This window comes from Dermatophagoides pteronyssinus, unplaced genomic scaffold (genome assembly GCF_027571235.1).
Source record: "Dermatophagoides pteronyssinus isolate colony J.1.1.1.1 unplaced genomic scaffold, Derpt_VIB-CSIC_2022.12 sq0003, whole genome shotgun sequence".
NCBI classification, from domain to species: Eukaryota; Metazoa; Arthropoda; class Arachnida; order Sarcoptiformes; family Pyroglyphidae; genus Dermatophagoides; species Dermatophagoides pteronyssinus.
The window spans coordinates 1,182,006-1,205,161 of record NW_027461527.1 but is presented as its reverse complement, the minus strand read 5'-3'; the positions used below and the strand labels follow the sequence as shown (position 1 = coordinate 1,205,161).

The 23,156-nt window shown below is 27.2% G+C and overlaps 6 protein-coding genes across 6 annotated transcripts; 5 read left to right on the top strand and 1 right to left on the bottom strand.

Annotated features, from left to right (window-relative positions):
* Positions 1–7,412: 7,412 nt before the first annotated feature.
* Positions 7,413–11,241, top strand: LOC113798007 (uncharacterized). Its single transcript, XM_027348483.2, has 2 exons — positions 7,413–8,483; positions 10,906–11,241. The coding sequence occupies exons 1-2, from the start codon at positions 8,116–8,118 to the stop codon at positions 11,195–11,197; spliced, it is 660 nt and encodes a 219-aa protein (XP_027204284.1). The 5' UTR covers positions 7,413–8,115; the 3' UTR covers positions 11,198–11,241.
* Positions 9,280–10,787, top strand: LOC113797959 (medium-chain specific acyl-CoA dehydrogenase, mitochondrial-like). Its single transcript, XM_027348432.2, is given in 2 exon segments — positions 9,280–10,484; positions 10,486–10,787. Coding segments are annotated over 2 exon segments (1,275 nt in total). The 5' UTR covers positions 9,280–9,419; the 3' UTR covers positions 10,696–10,787.
* A 12-nt stretch (positions 11,242–11,253) lies between the features above and the next one.
* Positions 11,254–12,659, bottom strand: LOC113797953 (epoxide hydrolase 1-like). The gene has a single exon (XM_027348426.2). The coding sequence runs from the start codon at positions 12,657–12,659 to the stop codon at positions 11,301–11,303; it is 1,359 nt and encodes a 452-aa protein (XP_027204227.2). The 3' UTR covers positions 11,254–11,300.
* A 2,108-nt stretch (positions 12,660–14,767) lies between these two features.
* Positions 14,768–16,591, top strand: LOC113797944 (sialin-like). The gene is made up of 4 exons (XM_027348416.2): positions 14,768–15,786; positions 15,852–15,984; positions 16,045–16,286; positions 16,360–16,591. Exons 1-4 carry the CDS (start codon positions 14,848–14,850, stop codon positions 16,480–16,482), a joined length of 1,437 nt encoding a protein of 478 aa, XP_027204217.2. The 5' UTR covers positions 14,768–14,847; the 3' UTR covers positions 16,483–16,591.
* Positions 16,592–17,016: 425 nt separating this feature from the next.
* On the top strand, positions 17,017–18,845 carry LOC113798013 (uncharacterized). Its single transcript, XM_027348491.2, has 4 exons — positions 17,017–17,437; positions 17,525–17,792; positions 17,854–18,387; positions 18,452–18,845. The coding sequence occupies exons 1-4, from the start codon at positions 17,166–17,168 to the stop codon at positions 18,671–18,673; spliced, it is 1,296 nt and encodes a 431-aa protein (XP_027204292.2). The 5' UTR covers positions 17,017–17,165; the 3' UTR covers positions 18,674–18,845.
* Positions 18,846–19,645: 800 nt separating this feature from the next.
* Positions 19,646–22,742, top strand: LOC113798023 (uncharacterized). Its single transcript, XM_027348501.2, has 2 exons — positions 19,646–19,999; positions 22,393–22,742. Exons 1-2 carry the CDS (start codon positions 19,777–19,779, stop codon positions 22,647–22,649), a joined length of 480 nt encoding a protein of 159 aa, XP_027204302.1. The 5' UTR covers positions 19,646–19,776; the 3' UTR covers positions 22,650–22,742.
* The last annotated feature ends 414 nt before the right edge of the window (positions 22,743–23,156 follow it).

Below are 23,156 nucleotides of genomic sequence, written 5' to 3'. Positions count from 1 at the left end.
TTTGATGATACGTTTTATGTCTATTGTTCAAGCTAACTATGGGAAAAGACAAGAATAAAATTTTAAGTGAGTAAAAATTTTGAATAAATTCAAAAAATCATTTGATGCAAAATACAATGCTAAATGCATTAATCGAATGGCTTTTTTTCAATGAGTTCAAGTTTGGGTAAGATATGGGATAGTCGTTTTTTTCATTTGTTCACTACCATTGAATTTCAAACAAAATCGATTTATAGATTTCGATAATCGTTGGTTGGTTGTATTCGTCAAAATTTCTAAGAATACACGTTGGCAACATAAACATTTCAAATATTATCACATCAAAATTGAAAGGAAATTTTTTTGTATTGATTGTCCTTAATCGTTTGTAAATCAATATCGTAAAAATATCACAAATATGAGATAAGAATAAAAATCACTCGAACTTTCTTATATATGATAACACTGAAGAAACCATCAACGGCCAAATTGATTGTTATCATCATAATTAAGCAAAATTAATCAATCAACAAAGATGATAACGAACTTAATCTTCATAAATCAATTAACAAAGATAATTTTGCGTATGTAAGCGTTTGATGGTGACACAATAAAAATCAATTTTAAACCCAATAAAACAAAAAAATGTAATTGAAACCCGAATAAATGGCGAAGAAAAGATGAATCAATATTTAGTTTTGAAAGAAAAGATTTTCGAAATATAAACTATCACTATTATTCGATGTTGAATGAATTGGGATTCATATCAAATAATCATCGAATAACGACCAATATAACCATGATGAATGAGATGATCATCATTTTGTTTTTCCTCTTTTTTCTTATCATTGATTATTTATTTATGATTAATAATATATATAGAAATACAATGAATGATTTCGACGACAATTTGTTTGATGTGTGGTGATCATCATCATCATCATCATCATCATCAACAACATCTTTATTGTTTGTGTCATTGTTGAGAGAGAAGATAGAGAGAGAGAGAGAAATAAAAATTGAAATTGAATTTAAATTCAATTTCATTCATGGATATTTCATACTGATCATCAAATACTATTATTATTGTCTCATTTTGGCATGAATCTATATATAAACATTCACACCATCCATTCATTCATTCATCCACGGTCACCACCCCTGTGATCATAGCAGTGAAAAAAAAGATGATGATAATTTCAAATTTATTTCCCTTATTTTCATTGTCAATCCATTGGGTTTTTTTCTCTTTCTTTTTCACGAAAATCAACAAACAAATTATTTAACAAAACATTTCATTTGAATCGATTCAATGATATAGATTCTTTCATTGGAATATAAATGATTGGGATTTTTTTTTTTGAAAAAGGAAAACAAAACAAAAAAAGTTTCAATCGATTTTTGATGTGATGATGACCGAAGTTTTAAAGAATCGATCGATGATTGTTGTTTGTTGATAATTTTATTTTTTTTTAAATTAAAAATTTTTGGTTGGGAAAATTGTTGAATTTTGTTATTATTATTAAACATTTAAATGTTTATAATCGAAACTTTGTTCCTTCCTTTATTCGTGTTCCTGTTGTTGTTGTTGTTCCTACTCTATTACATTTGCATCATCATCATTATGATAACATACATAATGATTTGATGAGGACAACAAACAAAAAATTTTTTATTTGTTTGTTTCGTTCACAAACAATGATAACAACAACAACAAAAAATTGTCAATTGTTGTGTTAAGATAATCATGATGATGATTATGATCAAAATTGTCCAATGTCATCATCAAATTTGATCATCATTAAATTTTACTTGATAATTTTCATTCGATGATGATGATGAAATTAGCCAATTCCTTGACAATACTATGAAGAAAAACAAACAAACAAACAAATTTTCATTTGATGGTCAAATGTCCAGATCATAATCATCATCAGCAACAGAACAAACAAACAAAAAATGAAAAACGATTTTCCGTTTTGTTTTCAGATTTGAATAAATGAAAATTATCAATTTTTTTGTTTTGGAAATTGATTTCAAATTTCAATTTAAATTTTCATTCACATTGGACAAAAACCAAATCGATCAAATGGATAAAACTGTAATGACCACTGTAATTATGAATGGATCGAAAAGAAAAACATTTGTTTTGTCTTCATCTTTTTTTTTGTTTCATCATTTAGTCTGAAGGATTTACAAATCATCATTCATTATTTTTGCATCATATCTTATATTGAATAATTGTAATCATTAGGCATTTAAGATTTTCATTATTTTTCAGCCTCTCTTTTATTGATTGGAAATTTGTCCAGTTCAAAGAACTAAGCGATAGAATGGGAAATTCTATAGAAAACTTTCTTCAATGTACCGATGATGAACAAATGAAATGTAAAAAATTCTATTCAAATCAAAAAAAGAATAACTCAAGTTCAACAACATTTTTGTTTGTTTTTTGAATAAAGATTTTGAAATTTTAGACCAAAAATAAAAATTAATGCTAAATCTGATATCGGTTGAATCGTAGATAATTGGCTAGGTGCCCTGATCAATGATCGATAAATGGAAATTTTTTTATTCAAATAATAGAATAACGTCCTTTGACATTATCATTATCGATAATAATAATGTTATCCAGTTGCTATTTTTTGACAATTGTTATTTGATTTTCTATTACTATCAACAACAAAATAGATCCATTATAAAATGGTCATTTAGATTTAAATTTCTTCAAATAAATATAGTAGGGAATATAGACAAGTGCAAATCTGAAATTGATCATTATGGGTTGCAATGATGGCTTTTTATATATATTTTTTTATTCATCATCATCATCATTATCATTACTAATAATCGATAGAAACTTTATTTATATATTTCACCCTTGCTAAAACGGTTATTAACCTTGTAAAATCACCAATATGAACAATGATTATCATTATCGGTAAGTAAACATTTTTATTCGATTGTTATTCAGTTCATTTACAAAAATGAAATTTTTTTTTGGCTGAAAAATTTATTCAAAATCAACAAATTTCAATTGTGAACACACACAAACAAATGCACATACTAAATGACAGTAACAGGACATGATCATTATGATAAATTTCCTAAACAGATCTTTTTTGTAAATCCTTTTTATTTTATTTTTTTTTTTCTAAATTCATTTGTTACATTTATCATAAATGATGTACGTCAATGGACAAAGAGAGGAAAAATGACCAATAAATTTCCGGATTTAGGATAGGAAAAACATTTTACTTTTAATGAAATTAATATGAAATCAAATCGAATGTTATTTGTCACCAATATACACATAATCGATTGTATCATATCCGGCAAATAGAAAGTAGAAGAAAGTGAAATAATCAATCAAATTTTTGTTTCTCTTGTTTTATTTCCTATGTAAAAATTAATTAACAAAATTGATAAATGATTTTGTTGTTGTTTTTGTTTTTGTTATTGAAATAAAATACAAAAATTCATTCATAGAATTGATTCAAGGATGGATCATGAGTTTATTGCAGCCGTGATTTAAGTATTGATGGAATTTGTAATAATAAGTTTCGATTCAAAACATCCATTTTTTTTGATGGTCAAGGATTTTCTCTTCAGGTGCAATAATAAATTGCTTAGTGAATGTGGTAAACAAATTGGCAATTTTTACATACATCATGTACATTGGTGCAAGTGCAACGTGGAAAGATTGCTTTTTTTTCAATTTGTTTCATTTGAATTCATTTTTATTATTATTAACGAATTCTATTAACTGAGTAGTAGAAGAAAAAAAACTAATAATTTTCATCAATATTCTTTCAATAGAAAAACAGTAAAATTGGTTAATGTACATTCAATATTATTACTTCTTTTTTTCCAATAATTATTGGAAAAATTCACCAGTTATATGTGGGTACTGTTATCATAAAAAAAACAAAAATTAATGACAATGGATGGTCATTTTTTCACTAATTGAAAGAGATAAAATTTGATGTTGAATTCAAACAAAGAAAATGAAAATTTTCGATATGAAATCGTTTTGTTTTCTTGGATATGATTTGAATATCAACCATCAAGATGATGTTGTTGTTGTTGGCGGCATTGGACATTTTTGTCATATATACGAATTACATTATTGACACATTGAAAGAAAAATTATGAAACAAAACGATCATTTAGTGTAGCTAAAATAAAATGTTGGCTAACTTTGTTGTTTTGTTTAAATTACAATTGACAAAAATTAAAAATTGAAAAAAAATAAATGTACGAATCGTGACAAAATTCAAAATTTTTAATTGAAAATTTTTCCCAAGAAATAAAAAGGATATAATTTATTTCAGTTTTCAGTCAAACTTACCTATTTAACAAAAAAATTTAAAGTAAATTTTTTCAAACTATAAATAAAAACAAAAACAACGATGATATGCTGTTCCAGGATTATGATGACAATAATGATGATGATGTAACAGGTTGAATTGAAATTAGTTTATCATAGTTGACGCATTCATCAATGAAGATTTTCAACAACAACAAAAAAGAATTTAAATTCAAGTTCAATTCGGAAACTTTTGTTGCTGTTAATGATGATGATGAAATATGATCAGCGATGCTAGATTGTTGTTTGAGGATTTATTTTTTCTTGAAAAACCAGACCAAAGATCAAGGTTTATTGGGGATACACTTTCGTTTTCGCACACTGAAAACATTGATTTTCTTTAAAATTCCATTATAATGTAATGGTAGTAGCATTCAGAATAAATGATAAATTTTTGAAGATCCTAGAGATTAAACTATCTTTTTCACATGACAAGTAAAATAACTTGTGGTTTTTTCGGTTCTATAATTTTGTTATTTAAAAACCTTCAAATATCACATCAACCAGTACATCATCAAACAACTTATCTTCATCATCGTCATCTTCTTAGTTTCGATGATCATCGATGAAAATGCCCAGAAAATAAAGTAAAAACAATTTAAATGGAAAAAAATTTCATTTCAATCCACTAGACGAATGAATTTTTAAAAAAATGTAAATCTTATCGCGTTAAGAATTGAATAAGTATTAAATGTATGTGTGTATATGTTTGATTGATCATAATAAATAATGGTGATGATCATTGGTATTCTGTCGAAGTCTTCGCCGCCGTCGTCGTCGTCGTTGTCATCGTAGTAGTAGTAGTTGTTGTTGTTGTTATTGATGTTATTACATTTGCCGGAGGTAATGAATTCATGATCATTGAATATATGGTGTTTGTCGATTGAAAATTTGAGCATTATTATCATCATCGATAAAATAAATGACGATTGACGATTTTCATTGCAACGATGCAATTGCAACGTCAAAATTCTTTTGTTTATTTTGTTTCAATTTTTTTATTGGTTAATGATCGTCAATCATTCATATTTCATATTTAAATAGCCCACTTTTTCACTAGAAATTAAAAAAAAATTCTTTAGAATCGATTGGATTGAATGGTCATTTGAAAATTGAAAAAACAAAAATTTGCCATTCATAAGTTTCGATTGGTGATGATGACCTAATCGATCAATTGAATAATTGATTGATCATCAATTATTTTTACACCATCATCTCATTATGTTATTTGATTTTAATTGAATAAAAAAATTTCGATTTGATTGATTGATTGATCGATTGATCATTGGGAAAAACCATTATTATGATGGTGGTTGAATTCGTCGCTTTGATGACATATTTTAGTCATCCGTTTTTACCGGAAATTCAAGCTAACAGACACACATACTCACACTCAAAACATATAAATGATAATAGGTAAAATTTTTACAGATGAAAACAAAATTAATCACAAAAAAAATAATAATCAATGAAGAAATGGACGAAAATCAAGTTGAATTGTCATCTTTTTTCTTTGGTGTTTAAAGCGTGGTTCCCACAATTATTATTTTTTTTTTTTTTGAATTTCGTCTTCGAATCGTACATGGTATTTGTTAATTGCAATTAATGATGTAGAAACAGAAGACAACAACTGATTATAATGAAATTATTCACATAGATATAATGATGATTATAAGTGAGAAGAGACAGATGTAATGTAACATCATCATTTTGTGATGATGTCTAAAGCGTATTTTACATTTCTCATGCTATTGTTTCTTCTAAAACACACATTTATTTAAAAAAAAATTTCATGAATTTTTTTTATAAAACTATGAAGAAAGCTATTTTGGAACATTGACAACAACAACAACAACAACAGCAACAAAAACTTTCTGTTTACGAATCCAAAACACATCATAGACAAACATATAAACGATTGTTTTTATTCTCTATTAAATACGTTTATTTATCAAATCATAAGAGTTTGATTATAATGATGATCATGATGATGCTAAAAAAATATTTCTTGTTTCTCAAAATAAATTTGTGGTCAAGGTGGGGAGACCAAAGAAAAGAAATATTATGAAAAAATAATGATAATTTATAAAAAAAAAGTTTAATTTTGGAACAATTCTTTAATTGTTAGCATCATCATCATCGTAATATCTCAATCATGAATGATGACCATATTATGATGATGATGATGATAATAATGATCAATAATGTTCGGATATATTTCAATTCAAATTTTGTTTTATCATTGAGTAAAAATTTCATTCATTCAATTTATGAATTGAAAATTATGATGAAATTGAATTTTTCTTTCCATTCATTCATTCATTCATTCATTCAATCAATCAATCGATCATCATCATCATTTTTGTTTTGTTTTGTTTTTATCCATGTCATTTTTTCATCACCAAAAAGTTTTTCAAAGATTTATAATGTAAATTTTATTATTTTCAATACATAATCTCAAACGATGTTTGATGATTCTAACACTAGATAAAATCAATCGATTAGATACCAAAAAAATAAATTAAATTATTTGTCAACTGTTTATCCATCACACTTGTTGAATATGATAAACAAATTCTTGGCATAATGTTGTTGTTGTTGATGATGATTATGATAATAAACTTAACCGAACAAAAAACATCATCAACAACAACAACAAAAACATTAGCTAGAAAACAGACAGGCATGAATATTTTTATCTTCTTCTTTTTCTTCAATTGCAACAAGCATAAAGAATAACAAAAATGAATGATGCTTATGAACGGAAAAACTAATAAAATATAAAATAAAAGAATCCAATAAACATCAAGGTCGATGATCACATGAAAACAAATGTTGATGTTGAATTTTTGCAATATTTTATCCAGATGATTTTTTCGCTTTCTTCAATGACGTAAATTCAACTATCAGATTGAAACGCCACTCTCTCATATCTATATCATTTCTTTTATTTATTATCGAGGGTCAAATAATTGAAAACAAAACAAAAAATTCATATGATTGATGATCAATCAAATTTTCACTTTATATCATTCATATAATCAAATTGTGATAATGTAATTCTTTTTTTGTCAGAAAAAAAACTACATTATACAATCGAATACAGTAATAATTTGATTCCTGACCAACAACAAAAAAAAACTTGTGTTGATCAATTTTCAATTATTGACAGAAAAATATGAATGATTACAATAAAAAAATCCGGGAAAATTGGGGAAAAAACATCCAATCATCGAACCTGACATAATACTGATTTTAAAGAAAATTTTAAAGAAAAAATTCAATTCAAAAAATGAAAATCAAAATAATCAATTAATCTATTCAATTGATGATTGCTTATTCTATCCATTTTTTTTTGGCGATTGCACTATGCAATCTGTTGTTATTGATGTTTTCCAAATTTTTCCATTTTTATTATCATTCACATTCAATTGATTATTTCGTTTGTTTAATCATGGCCAATTGTATATTTATATGTTTTTCACTTTGAAATCTAAAATCTTTTCTTTTTTTTGTAATTCAATGTTTTGACATTGATCAACAAGTTGATATGAAAATTTAGAATTTCAATAATGTACCCACATATTTTTTCCACATTCAAATCCATTCAGTGTATATTTTTTAATCCGATAAATTTTGTTCCAATTAAAAAAATAAAATAACATTGATTTTGCTAATCAGATAATTACCTGCATAATTCATAATGATGGATTATATAAATATCCTGGATAAAACGAAATGGTATTTCCAAATTTAAATTGTTTAACATGGATGATGTTAATAATAATCATCCTCATCCTCATCATGGCAATAATAATGATTTTATTTTGCCAATAAATGTTGGCCATGAATGTCAAATTCTTATGAACAATAATGATGAATTACGACGATGTCAACATGATGCATATATTGCATGGATTCGACCATGGCAATTGGAACTACAAAATAATTATCATCATTTTAATCATCATCATCATCATTATTATTATCAACAACAGAAACAACAATCTAATAAATTTGAAAGTCCGGAACAATTAAATGGTAAACATCCTTGCTGTTACCGATGGGCATTGTTAGATTGTCTAACCGATTCGGTACAAAAATATTGCCCAATGGCCAATACTTTTGATTCAAGGTAAATATTTTCATCATTATGATTATTTTGTGTGTGAATAAAGATAGAAAGAAAGTTGGTTTGTTTTTTGTCTTAAAAAGAAGAAGAAAAACAATTATTAATTTAGATAAGAATTATGCATGATGGTGGTGGTGGTGGTGGTGGTCATCATAATCAAAGCTAAATTGTCCTTGGTAATATCCATAATTGTGTGTTTTGTGTGTGTGTTTATTAATTAGTGTAGAAATCATTTTGTTGTTTTCATCTAAAAATATTTTATTTTTATTCATTATAAATGATGTGAGATTTTTGTATGCAAGTGTGTGTGGAAAACAAAACAAAAATTTCAATATATATTTTTTTTGTTTCCAAAAATTACATGCATGGTTATAATAAGAAAAATAAAATTTGACTATTTTGAAGCTTCATTTTATTCAAATATAATCAAATGATTATAATGATAATTATGATAATCTTATTCGATGATGAATAGGATGGTCAATTTTGATTGGTCAATTTCATGATTTTTTTATTATTATTATTGAATTTAATTTAATATTTTCAATATATACAGATGTAGATGTTGAATTTATAAGAAATCAATCAAAATATAAATTTAGATTTTATAAATTGAAATTTACACTTTTTTTGTTCATAAATGAAGCCATTTTACTTTCACTAAAAAAAAGTTAATGGTGCATTTGAAATTGTACGGCTATGCATGTTTGAGTTTGATCTAAACGCACACAAACAAAAACCTCAAACTTAGTGAAGGATAATAATAATAGTTTCTATTGGATATTTGTTTATATCATCTGTTATTTGTCAATCAATATGATGATTATGATAAACATATTATTTGTACCTAGAATGATGCTCAATTTATAAATTGTATTTTGTTTTAAAAAAGAGCCATTGTATACATCTAAATCAAAATTGATCCAGGAAAAAAGTACGATGGCAATGAATCTTGTAAGAAATGTATGGCCAACAAATCTGATTAAATCATCATCAGCAATTATTAATACATCAGTAAATCGATTCTTTAGTGATATTCAATCAACAAGCAAAATATGTTTCGAATTAAATGATGAACAAACAAGTATGATTGAAATGGTGGTAAAATTTACTCGAGAAGAAATTATACCGAATGCAAATAAATATGATAAAAGTGGTGAATTTCCCTGGGATATAGTGAAAAAAGCTCATAAATTAGGTTTGATGACACATGGAATACCGGTAGAATATGGTGGTCTTGGTCAATCATTATTAACTCATTGTATTGTTGGAGAAAAATTGGCTTATGGATGTACTGGTATTTCAAGTGCTGTTGGAAATAATATTTTACCACAAGCACCTATTATTTTGTTCGGTAATGATGAACAGAAAAAAGAATATCTTGGCCGATGTGTTGCCGAACCAATTGTTTGTGCATATGCAGTGACAGAACCAGGTGCCGGTTCTGATGTTGCTGCAATTCAAACACAATCGGTTAAAAATGCTGATGGTGATTGGGTTATTAATGGTCAAAAAATGTGGATAACAAATTCTGGTCATGCTAATTGGTTTTTCGTATTAACACGTTCGAATCCAGATCCAAAAGCCAAAGCATCGGAAGCATTTACCGGTTTTATTGTTGATGCTGATACACCTGGTCTAACAGTTGGCCGTAAAGAATGGAATATGGGTCAACGTTGTTCCGATACACGTGGTGTTACGTTTGAAAATGTTGTTGTGCCTAAAAAGAATCTTGTCGGAGCTGAAGGTAAAGGATTTCTTTTAGCTATGAAAGCATTCGATTTGACAAGACCACCAGTTGCATGTGCTGCTGTTGGTTTGGCACAACGTGCATTAGATGAAGCAACACAATATTCATTACAACGATCATCATTTGGTAAGCCGATTGCTCGACATCAGGCGATTCAATTTATGTTGTCCGATATGATTATGGGCATAAATACCTCAAGATTAGCCTATATGAGAGCTGCATATGAATTCGATCAAGGACGCCCTAATACATATTTTGGCTTCCATTGCTAAATGTTTAGCAGGTGATGTAGCAAATCAATGTGCAACGGATGCTGTACAAATATTTGGTGGTGCCGGTTTCAATAGTGAATATCCGGTAGAGAAATTAATGAGAGATGCAAAAATATTTCAAATCTATGAAGGTACTGCTCAAATTCAACGAATGATTATTGCACGTGAACATTTTCGTCAAGCTATGGGATAATGTTTTGGTTCGATGAGTTTTTATTTCGTTTTGATTTCCTAATTTTTCTTTAATTTGTGGTTGTTATATGATTAAATCTAATTATTTTGAAATTTTTCTTCTGAGATTAAAAATATTTTTTTGTAAAAACAATTTTTCCTAACTATATTGCCATCTAGTGATCGAAATTTTAGTTGAAAGTTTAAATTTTTTTTTCATTTTATCAATTAGAACTTTTCAAATGAAACGTGAAGAAGTAATCTTCTACTATGAATCATTTCAATGTCAAGATTATCCATTTGATGGCTATCATTGTCATCTTTCAACATGGATGATTATTTTGTCAATATTTTTGGCCATCGGTACGATTGCTATTATCATCATAATTGCCATTTATATTTACCGTTATGTTTGGCATGAACGAGGAAAATTAACGATACCACCACAAGAACCACCACCATTAATCATAAGAACACGACGAAATAATAATGAAAAAAGATTCCATCCAGTAACAGATTTATAATAATAAATTTTAATTGAAATAAAAATTCATTTTATTATGTGAAACATTTAACAAAATTTAAAATATAAAAAACTTTTTTTATTGCAAAATAAAACGACAAAAATCAGCCTTTTGTAACTACAGTGAAAGCAAATTTCCTTAAATCTTCGGCCAATAATTTTGGTTCTTCAAATGCACCAAAATGTCCACCACTTGGTAATTCCGTATAATGAACAAGATTTTCGAATGCCATACGAACAATGAATTCAGGTACACGAACCATTTCTTTAGGAAAAACAGCATAACCAGCCGGAACTGTTGGTGAAACTTTTGCTGCACCAATACGATATTTATTGTATACACCAATGATTGGACAGCCATTTTCTTTGTAGAAACGCATACTTGAAGTAATGTTCTTGGAGAACCAATATATCATTACATTGGTCAACAGTTCATCCATGGTAAATTTTTCAGTTAGGCCACCATCTGGTTTAAAAACATTTGTTGGATCGGTCCAAGCAGAAAATTTTTCCAAAAGATATGCAGCTAATCCAACTGGACTATCAGTTAATGCAGGTCCGATTGTTTCAGGTTTTGTTGATTGTAGATGAAAATATCCAGATTCATAAAACCATTTTGATTTATAATGTAATAAATCATTAAACATTGTTCGTTGTGATTCACGATTATTAAACATAATGATGGGTAAATATTTTGCCATTAAATATTTTAAATTATCAGCACCTTGTGGTTGTGAACTTGTATAGAATGTTGTATGTATACCACGAACATTTTCTGGATACATTAATGCAATAGTTTTACTGATCATTGATCCCCAATCACCACCATGAACAAGAAAACGATTCAATCCAAGTCGTTTCATTAGTTTTACAAATACACGTGCAGCCGATATGAAACTAAATCCTTCTTTATGTGGTGCTTCGGAAAAACCATAACCAGGTATAGATGGTATGACAACTTCAAATGATAAACCTTCTAATGATGAATCAGTAAGTATTGGAATCGTTTTATAATATTCAAAAAATGAACCCGGCCATCCATGTATGGCTAATAAAGGAATGACAACACCATCGGGATTTTTTGGCCGAATATGTACGTAATGAACATCCAATCCTTCGATTTGTGTTTTAAATTGATCATATTTATTAAGCTCTTGTTCCCAACGACGCCAATCATATTTATTTAACCAATAATCAACAATCTGTTTTAATGTTTCTGCACTAAAACCATAACGAAAATTTGTTCCTTCGATTGCTTCGAAATATCGAGGTGATTTTAATCTCTTTTTAAGATCATCCAATTCTTCATCCGAAATATTGATACGAAATTGATTAATGGTCGTATCATCTAACGGTGGTTGTTCACCTTTGGCCAATGATGCACGACCATACCAACCATCTGTACGAGGTGGTAGCTGAACTTTATGTGGTAAAAATAAACGACGCAATGATGATTTAGACATGTTTTTTAAGAAAAAAAAGTTTCAATTAAAAAAAACAATAACAAAAAATACAATGAATTTGAAAATTTCATAAAAACAAAAACAATTTTTTAATGTGTTATCATCAATTCATTCAAATATAAACAAAACAAACAAACAAATTTACGAATACAACATCATCATGGATATGGCGATAAATCATTCACCAGGTACAATATTCAATCAATAAATGACAAGAAAAAAAAATCAAGTACATGAATGTATATGAATAATAAATCAAATAGAAATTGATTATTTTTTTTGTTTGTTTTCAAACAATCTTCTGTTTTTAGCTCATTTTTCATATATTTCGAAATGTATACATGAATGATAAAATTGGCCACAAACAAACAAAATGATAAAATTCGATTAACGCAACACAAATATAATTATTATCTGTTGTTTCAAAAATTAAATGCATGGAATGTGGGTGTGTGTATGCGTTTGTCTTTTGATGCTAATTGTTTTTGATCGATGGCAAAAAAAAAGCATCATAAATGATCAACAAATTGTTTATCAACGCACGAAATGATTAAATGGTTGAATGGTAAATATATTTATTATTATTCGCCAAACTAAATAAACAAACAAATATTGCACAACAATGATGATAAACTTTTTCAGTATAAATTGTTCATCATATAAACTTGTCTATTTTCATTGATTTTTTTTTATTGTTTTGAAAAAATAACTTTGGTTCAAAAAAAAAAAAGATTTGAATTCAATTTGAATGGATTTGATGATAATTATAATCATGAACAAACAAACAAACAAACAAACATGGATAAATTTGGAAAAATTATTTTAACCACTTTTTTTCCATCATGATCAATTTGAAGAGAGACGAATAATAAATGAAAAAAAAGAGAGATGCATAGTAATCAAATGACTTTTCTACATTGGTTGATGAATGATTAAAAATGAGAAATGGGCCAACTATTACATGTTGTTATCTATAAGAACTGAATAAATTTAAAGAAGTAAAAAAAATCTAGATAAATTTCTCTTCATACGATGTTGATGATGAAGATGATGATGGATATATTTAGCAAATGATCAACAAGTTAAATCTTATGTTCAGGATTCGAATCTGTAGAGTAAACCACAAGTAATGTTTGTTTCATCGTTCTCCATAATCAACTTGTCCAAAATAAAGTTTTTTTTTCTTTAAGTCAAAATTAGCTTTATAATAATATTTAAAATCAAGGTAAGGTATTGAAAACAACAACTACCAACGTAAACGTAGAAAAAAACGATGCAAAAATTCTACAAAATAGCTTGACTTGTTTTGGAATTATTTTTTTCTTTCTCCGTTTTGAAAATCTTTTGTTTGTTGTTTGAGAAACTAACTAAAGGATTCATTTGATGTAAGAAAAAAAAGGGATAAACATACACACCTATGGATATTTTATGTTTTTATTTCACCACCTACGTCATTATATAATTAAATTTCAATATAATAAATTTTAACATTATTATCATTAGATCATCATTGCTCAATGATAATGTTTTTCAAATGAAAATCTGATATAATTTTCCCGAAAAAAAACTTGATTTCAATATTCAATTTGAAAAAAAGGGATTTTCCTACATAGATAAATTGATAAATCTTTTTTCCAAGACAAAAAACGGATAGAATTTATTTCAATATTTAGCTAAATACAGCAACAAAAATTAAAATCTAGGCCAATGTATGTATGTGTGTGAATATGAAAATGTGAAAAAAAAACAGAAGTCAAATCAACATTTACCTGAAATGACAAAAAAAATAAATATTTTCTCTCTTTTTTTGGTATTTGATCTTTTGAAGATTAACATTGATAATGATTAATTTTGTTAATTAATTTCTTTTGATTATTATAATACTTTGAACCTATTGATTTTTTACTTGTTTGACAAAAATCATATATAATCGATCAATCTATCGATGCTCGTGATCAATAAAAGTGAAAATAAGATAATGATGAACCAGATTTTTTTCCATCATCATTGCTTAATTATTTTTTTAAAAATCCTTATAGCTGATCTAAATCTTATCTTGTCGTTCCTCCATAGTTTTTCTTTTAAATTTGATAATAAAATTATATGATGTTAAAAAATTATAACTTTTATCGTCTCTTTTTGTAATTTCTGGTTGAATTAAAAACATTTTATTTTAATAAATTTAACAATGGAAGCAATGTTGATCAATGTGAAAAAATCACCAAATGGACGTTTCATTCAACGTTTCATACCGGCACGTTTTATTTTCATTTTTCTAAGTTCATTCGGTTTTTTTCTAGTTTATGCATATAAAGTTGTACTTAGTATGGCCATCATTGCGATGGTTAAAACATCAAATGTAAATAAAAATGTAACAAAAATTTCATTAATTTTGAATGATAAATGTCCTGGAACCGAAGAGATTAATAATATTGTTGGTGAATTTGATTGGTCCGAATCGATAAAAAATTATGTTTTAGCTTCATTTTTTTATGGCTATGTACTTACACAGATTCCGGCAGGAATTTTATCGAATAAAATTGGTGGAAAATGGATTTTCTGTATCAGCCTATTGATTGCTGCCATTTGTTCATTATTAAGTCCAATTGCTGCACGTCAAAGTTATATTTGGCTTATTATATTAAGATTTATTCAGGGTTTATCCGAAGGTGTTGTTTTTCCTTGTATGAATATGATGATAGCACAATGGATGCCCAAAATGGAACGTAGTCGTGGAACAACATTGATTTATACTGGTTCACAATTCGGCACCGTATTTACATTACCAATAGCAGCACAATTAAATGAAAGTAATTTAGGTTGGACAGCTTCATTCTATTTACTTGGCATAATAGGTATAGTTTGGTTCATTTTATATGCATTACTTGTATTTGAATCACCGGAAAAGCATCCATTCATTTCACAAAATGAATTCGATTATATTGTACATAATGGTGGTGGTAAACAAATTGATTTTAAATTCTCCATACCATATCGAAAAATATTTCGTTCAATTCCTGTTTATGGCCTTATATTAACAAATTTTGGACAGAATTGGACTTTTCTTACTATTTTAACTTATATGCCAACGTATATGAAAAATGTACTACATACAAACAATACTCAGGTATGTTTTTTAAATCATTATCATTGTGAATAATAATAAAAAATGATTAAAAAATAATTTCATAGAATACAATCATCTCAGGCCTTCCCTATCTAGGTCAAGCATTGTTCGGTTGGATTTGTTCATTTATTTCGGATAAATTACGTTCAAGTGGACGATTACAGATAACAACCATTCGAAAGATAAACAATTTTATCGGTAATTTTATCATATTAGATTTTGATTGATAAGAAAAAAAAATCAATTGAATTCTCTTAGCTTTCATACCACCAGCTTTATGTATCGCTTTGATTCCGATTGTTGGATGTAATCAAAATGTTAGCTGTATTCTACTCATATTGGCTGTTACAATTAATGGCGCAACTTTTAGTGGCTATAATTCTACACATGTTGATATGGCACCTGATTTTGCTGGCATTTTAATGGGATTAACAAATAGTTTTGGTAATATGCCTGGATTTATCGTACCAACTGTAGTGAATTTATTCACAGAAAAAGAGGTAATTATTATTGCATGAAAATAATTACATTTTGATTCATTTGCATAATGTTTTTTTTTCTTCAAAAAAATAGAGTACAATAAAAAGCTGGTCATATGTTTTCTATGTTGCCGTTGTTGTCAACATATTGACCACATTGATTTATACAATTATGTGTACAGCTAAAGAACAGATATGGGGTCGTATAAAACATTGAATTGTTATTGATTTGATGATATCAAAAACATGAATAATAATAATAATGATAAAATCAAATGATGATGATGATAATAATAATAAATTCCAATCGATGATTCACATATCTAGGACACATATTCGTTAAAATTATTATTATTATTGCAATCATTTGATGATGATCAAACTTTGTTTTTATGAAAAAAAAAGTTTTTTTTCCTTTTTCGATGTAGAAAATGTTCATTTGATGATGGGTAAACGAAACATGCAAATAATAATAATAATAATAATAATAATAAAACGACAAAGCCAATCGGTAACCACAAACAATCATCGACGATCACATATTTATACAACGTCCGATTTAAATTCGAAAAACTTCCTTTCATAGCCACAAATTTTATGATGATGATGATGATGATGAAAAATTCGTTATTACCAATTATAGATATCTATTCTTTTTGGTTGTTATTATCAATTGATTTTGTTTGTAAATGTCGAGGTAACAATAATAAACAAAACAAAAAAAAATCATTATGTTTTTAAATCATGAGAAAAAACAGATCCATTTTGATCGTTCGATATTCATGTTATTGCGATCATTTTTACATTGATCATCATTTGTGAACAATACTAACAACAAAAAAAAAGTAAAAAACAACGGCAAATATTTTAAAAAGTTATAAGAATTCAAACGAAACAAAAATGAATTCACTTACTTTTCAACAATTATTATCATTATTATTGTTATTATTGATTCAATTTGATTTGATAATTGCACAGAAAAAATCTAATCGTCAATCACAATCATTAGATTTTAAAATAATTTATCCAAAAAATCTTATCGATGGTCGTCATAATGATTCATTTTGTAATGATGATGGTTCAATAATTTTTCTTGATTATAGTCTAACATGGAATGCATATGTTACTGTTTGTCAGAATAATCTAATCGATGTTGAACCAATTAATTATAGGTAAACGTAATTTGTTATAATTCATTCATTTATTGTTTTTTTTGAAATTAATATTTATTTCTTTGTTGTTGTTTTGTTTCGAAATAGCCAAACAACTCGATTGAATGTTTTACAATTTCAAGTAAAAAAATTAGAACATTTTGCATTCGATTGGCTACATGGATTATTATATTATTCAACAGTAATGGATGGTATCAATGTGATTGATTTGAAAAAGAATGAATTAGCTACATTTCCGATATATCGTGCAACCGGTTCGAACACAGTAAACGGTTTAATTGTTCGTCCAGATTTAACAAAATTAATGTGGCTTGAAACATATGGAACCGATACAATAATGATGGAATCAGATCAGGTTTATAATTTTGTTTTTGTTTTTTTTGTTCATATTTATTTTTTCGTAATTAACAAAACAGAATGGTAAACAATCATCACCATTATTCAATATAAGTCGAACAATTTACACGGATCTTTATTATGATCCTTATGGTAATCGATATCTACTTGTTATGCCACAAACACAAGCGACAAAAATTTCCGGAATGATTATCATTGATTTTAATGAAAAAACTATTTTAAAATCAATTAATTTTGAAATAAATTTTTCGAGACAAAAAAATTGGCAAACAAAAAATGTTCGAATTCGCGATGATTGGCTTTATTTTTTCGTAAAACAATCTCAATATATTGGTCATATTTATCGTTGTTCAATTTCATCACAGAATTATACACATGGAATGAATGATTCAATTTCAATAATAATCGATAATATTCATTTAACATCATGTATAGTGGTTACAGGTGATAATTCACGATCACCATTTATATTATATGATCCAATGATTAGAAAAGAAACAAATTGGAAAAAACATTGTAATGAAAATGTTTGCGTTCGTCAGGATATCGATTTTTGTATTCCAATCAATCAAACACATTCACAATGTACAAATGTAAGTTTTTTTAAAACAATTTCTTGAAATAATTAATTACTAAATCAATTTAAATCTGATCTAGGGTGAAGTATTCGAAATCAACAAAAATCATAATGAAATGTTAATCTATAAGATTATTATTTCGGTTTTAGCATCGATCATCATTCTTATTCTAATAATTTATTTTCTATTCTTTTCCAAACAACGTGCACGATTCTATCAGATACGATTGAAAAAATTAAACCGTGTTGAATCATCAAAATTACAGATGAAAACGCCGGCAACCAATGAAATTGCTGAATGAAATTATAACCAAAAAGAAAAAATCCAATTATTTACCATTGCATCATTTTCATAAGCAAAAAAAATTCATTAAATTCATTAAAATTCCATTGATTTTATTATCTATATAATAAACACGAGAAGCGAAGCTTCTCGAGAGTGTCGTGCACAAAAAAGTGTCGTGCACAGAGAAATGTGTTAGGAAATTTTTAATACACAAATGTGTTAGAAAGGGTCTGAAGAAAAAGTCAATGTGCGCAACATCGTGCGCAACATGAATGGCCTCGGGATAGAAACAATTGTTAACGCTTAGGCCCCGGTCTCATTGTAATGGGACCGCGGCCTTAAGCAGGTTAGGTTAGGTTTGTGCAATTAGGTTTTCCGGGAGGAACTAAGTGAAGCGCCAATATTTGTGGCTATCTTTGGCGATTTTTCAATATTTTTGGACCGATTTTCGGTGAAACCCGAAACAAATGTATAGAAAACAAATAATTGATTGTATCGAATGAATAAATAGTTGGATCGATCGCAAGAACAAAACTTCAGCCAAGATTTGGGAGATGGGCGGCGTAGCCGCTCATCTGCCAGAATCTACGGCTAAGCAGGTGCGTGCTGCTGGCCAAAGGCCAGCAACACACACTTGTTTACAATAAAAAAGGAATAGGGCCACATTCGCACATTGATTTATCGACGAAAAGCCGAAACAATTTTGTTAAATTAATTGCTCAATACGCAACAAGTGGCGTTTTTATGCGCGTAGCCCTATCCCCGAATTAGCATAGTGTGTTGAAATCCGTATTTATAGTTGGTAAAATTGTGATGAAAAAATTATTACAGTTTTTAAAAATTGACATTCGAATGAGAAATCTGTTCAAAACAGTGTCAAAAGATGGCGACAAAATGATCGAAATTTAATTAATTATGTCAAAAATATAATTAACATTTCGAAATTCTCTTGGGCCTAAATTGTTTAAAGCAAAAAACAAAAAATTCTTTTCCCTGTTATTGTTGTTGTTGCATATAAATTATTTGATCCATCCATTAAATTGGTTTCGGTGCTTTTCTGTTTAAAACAATCTTGTTATTTAAAAAAAATAAGTTAATTTCCACAAACACACATACAAGATGTATATTCCAAGCAATTTATCAATAGCTTTATCGATTTGGCCACATAGATCATCATTGAATAGAAAAAGATCTGTTCATATCATTCGATTGACAACATCATCATTTGATCAATTATTCACAGAGGAATCAGCATCATCAGTTTCATGGATATTTAGTGGTGGAATGTTGGCATTTTTTATACTAATTCTAATGATATTTATTATATTTTGTTTGATGACACGTAAGTTGAAAAATCTTATTATCATATTTGTTTTTTTTTGAAACAAAGAAGATTTTGTATAATTATGGATTTTTATCTATATCAAAATCTTTGATCTATTTGTTCATTTAGAATAATTGTTTTCAATGATTGAGAGAAAGAAAGTTGGAGTTGGATTCTTTTTGACATTTCCAAGTCAAAACAATTGTCAAAACAACAAATCTTGACAATGACATTTTTGATTTAAAGAAAAGGATAATTTTTTTCAAAAACAATTTAATTCATTTGACTTTGACTTTGAAATCTATTCCAGAAAAAACAAAACAAAACAAAAAAAGTTTCATTTTGACATTCCGCATTTGTTTTGTTGAATTGATTTATACCAAGCAAACAAATCATTCATTTTTCTGTTTTCAGTCAACTTTACCATACAACCACCAATTATTTTAATCAATTTTATTCAAGTAGGAAATCCTATCACACATATATTCATTGTTTGTCCATTGAATGAATGAATGAATGCAATCTGTTGTTGTTGTGACTCGAATCCTGAATGATCATTGTGTTGAAAATATTTCCAGAAAAAAAATTTAACAAAAACATATCACCGATTTATATACAGTTGTTCCGTTTTGACACTTTGCTACACTTGAAAACACATATATCGCATCTCATCTGTTTGTGATTATCCTTGAATGATTATGATGATGATGATCACAAAATGTCTTGAACATAATGTTGTTGATGTTTCAAAAATCATTATAAATGATGATATTTTTTTTAATATTTTTCTTGATCTAAATGATCCATTGTGTATGATGATGATGATGATTTTGAATAATTTTTTTTTCAATCCTTATTTGAATAATCATTTGTTTTGTATAATATGAAATTATTATTTTACATGTTTGAATGTAAGCCGCAATATTATGATTATTACTGAATCTGTTTTTTTTTCATAATCCAGAAACTATCGAATAAAAATTTCAATGCTTGAAATTTTCATTTTAAATCCGATCAACAACAAAAAAAACAAAATATATAGAGAAATGAATATTGAACTAAAATCGATTTGATCTAGTTTTTTTATCGATTTTTTCCTGCTATTTATCGATCAAAATACAATAATTACAAATAATAAATGAGAATTGAAAAGATATTTGGTTTTTGTTATCCGATGATTAGATGATACGATTTTTTTCGGCCAAAAATTTGTTTTTGCTTTTCTATACTTTCCACACAATCAACATCATCATCAATCCAAGAAAAAACGATGTAATTACATTATTTTTTTTTACAAATACAATAAAAAAAACACATTACTATAATGGCATAATAATTCTAATAAATAAAAAAGAAAGAAATGTATAAAATATTATATCCATAATTATTATTATTATTATATTTATCATTAAATCTCTTACACACATTGATGTTGTTGTTGTTGATTATGATGTTATACAACAACAAAAACAACATCGAATTTAGGATTACGACATTTTATTGTGTCATCAAATAGTATGGATGATGATGATGATGATCCAAATAATGATCCAAAAATAATAATAACATTGAAAAATTTTTTTACATAAAAGGCATTCAATGATGGTATTTATCCTGTAAACAAAAACTAACAATTTTTTTCTACTACTGTTTTCAATGTCATCAATTAATGTTATGACATTTTTTAACAAAGTTTTACTAAATTCTTTTCTTTTCTTTGAAAATTATAAAATTATTGAATCCATTGATATTTGATGAAATTATTTCAATCAATATACACAACAACAAAAATCAAAAGGAATATGATCACTCTATTCATTCATTCATTTTAAATATCACTGACCATTGTCCTATCATCAATCATCATTCATCATTCATTCAGACATAGAAAACCTTTCAGTGTTGTGTGTGTGTGTGATACTTCTGTTTTGAAATTGAGTTCAAAATTAATTCATTTTTTTAAGAATTGTTACAACAATGTATTATTGTATCGAATTTGTTCAATCAACAACTGAAGAAGAGAGAGAGATGACATTCGAAATTCATTATCACATCGTTATTTGAACTATTTTTCCTTATATTTACACACAGTAGACATTTATCACCTGTTTGATTTTTTTTGTTGAAAATAGTACATGTCAATCAATCATTTGTTTTGAACAAGAAAAGAAATCATCAAATCAAACCATTGTTAATGAATATTTTTTTACTTTTCCGTTTTGTTAAATTTCATAAGGTGTGACAAAATATGTGTAATAGGGAGCAAAAATTATTGATTTTTTCAAAAAATAATTGATTGATTGAATGGTTAAGAGCACACATACACACATAGAAAATATTTATTAATAATCGCATATATCTAATATATTCATTTTTTCTTTCTTTCTTTTTTCATAATTTATCAACAAAAGATCCAAAGATCCGTAAAAGGAGAACAACAATCCATTCTAATGATAGCAGTCCAGAATCGTGTATCATACCATTCGATGATGAACAACAGAAAAATACTAACAAAATGATGATGATGAAACAGAATCCACCTCGTGTTGATTCTTCTAATCTTCAATCATTATCATTAACAAATCTGGATAGTTTAGAACGAATAGATTTATTAAGAAGCTCGACAAAATCATCATTAAAAGTTATTGATAAACGGAGACAACCGTAATAAACAAATGAATAGCTGCTGAAATTTATGAAATTTGAAAGCAAAATTGAATAAAATTTTTTAAAAATAAAAAATTCAAATTTGGTTCCGGTATTTTTTCAAGTGTTCGAATTTTGTGGATGCGCACTTATGTGTTTGTGTGAAAAAAGAAAATCATTTGTTATCGTTCAACAACAAAACGAACAGAAAAAAAAGTTTACTTTGTTTCAGAAGTTGAAATTTTTTTTCGGCATTCATAATGCATTTTGTATCCAAGATATGGACACACAATGGAACAAACATAATAACATATTTAACCTAGCCTATAGGGACCATGACCATTCATTCATCCATCAATCTAACAACGAAAAAAAATCCATTGCCATCCATGTTTTTTTTTGCTTCATTAGCGTAAAAAAGATAACAATTTTTGAAAACACGCGCACACAAATACAGTGTGTACGTATTGTTCGCGATATTTGTCTCTTTTTTTACAGAAAAAAATTGAGAATAGATTAAAAAGAATGG

What these genes read in the sequence shown, in the direction of transcription:
- LOC113798007 (XM_027348483.2), top strand. Translation starts at nt 8,116, where the DNA reads ATGGATGATGTTAATAATAATCATCCTCATCCTCATCATGGCAATAAT. An exon ending in GCCAATACTTTTGATTCAAG is followed by an intron (nt 8,484 to 10,905) that starts GTAAATATTTTC and finishes TTTATCAATTAG; the next exon opens with AACTTTTCAAATGAAACGTG.
- LOC113797953 (XM_027348426.2), bottom strand. Translation starts at nt 12,659, where the DNA reads ATGTCTAAATCATCATTGCGTCGTTTATTTTTACCACATAAAGTTCAG.
- LOC113797944 (XM_027348416.2), top strand. Translation starts at nt 14,848, where the DNA reads ATGGAAGCAATGTTGATCAATGTGAAAAAATCACCAAATGGACGTTTC. An exon ending in AAAGATAAACAATTTTATCG is followed by an intron (nt 15,985 to 16,044) that starts GTAATTTTATCA and finishes GAATTCTCTTAG; the next exon opens with CTTTCATACCACCAGCTTTA. An exon ending in ATTTATTCACAGAAAAAGAG is followed by an intron (nt 16,287 to 16,359) that starts GTAATTATTATT and finishes TCAAAAAAATAG; the next exon opens with AGTACAATAAAAAGCTGGTC.
- LOC113798013 (XM_027348491.2), top strand. Translation starts at nt 17,166, where the DNA reads ATGAATTCACTTACTTTTCAACAATTATTATCATTATTATTGTTATTA. An exon ending in GTTGAACCAATTAATTATAG is followed by an intron (nt 17,438 to 17,524) that starts GTAAACGTAATT and finishes GTTTCGAAATAG; the next exon opens with CCAAACAACTCGATTGAATG. An exon ending in CACATTCACAATGTACAAAT is followed by an intron (nt 18,388 to 18,451) that starts GTAAGTTTTTTT and finishes AATCTGATCTAG; the next exon opens with GGTGAAGTATTCGAAATCAA.
- LOC113798023 (XM_027348501.2), top strand. Translation starts at nt 19,777, where the DNA reads ATGTATATTCCAAGCAATTTATCAATAGCTTTATCGATTTGGCCACAT. An exon ending in TATATTTTGTTTGATGACAC is followed by an intron (nt 20,000 to 22,392) that starts GTAAGTTGAAAA and finishes TATCAACAAAAG; the next exon opens with ATCCAAAGATCCGTAAAAGG.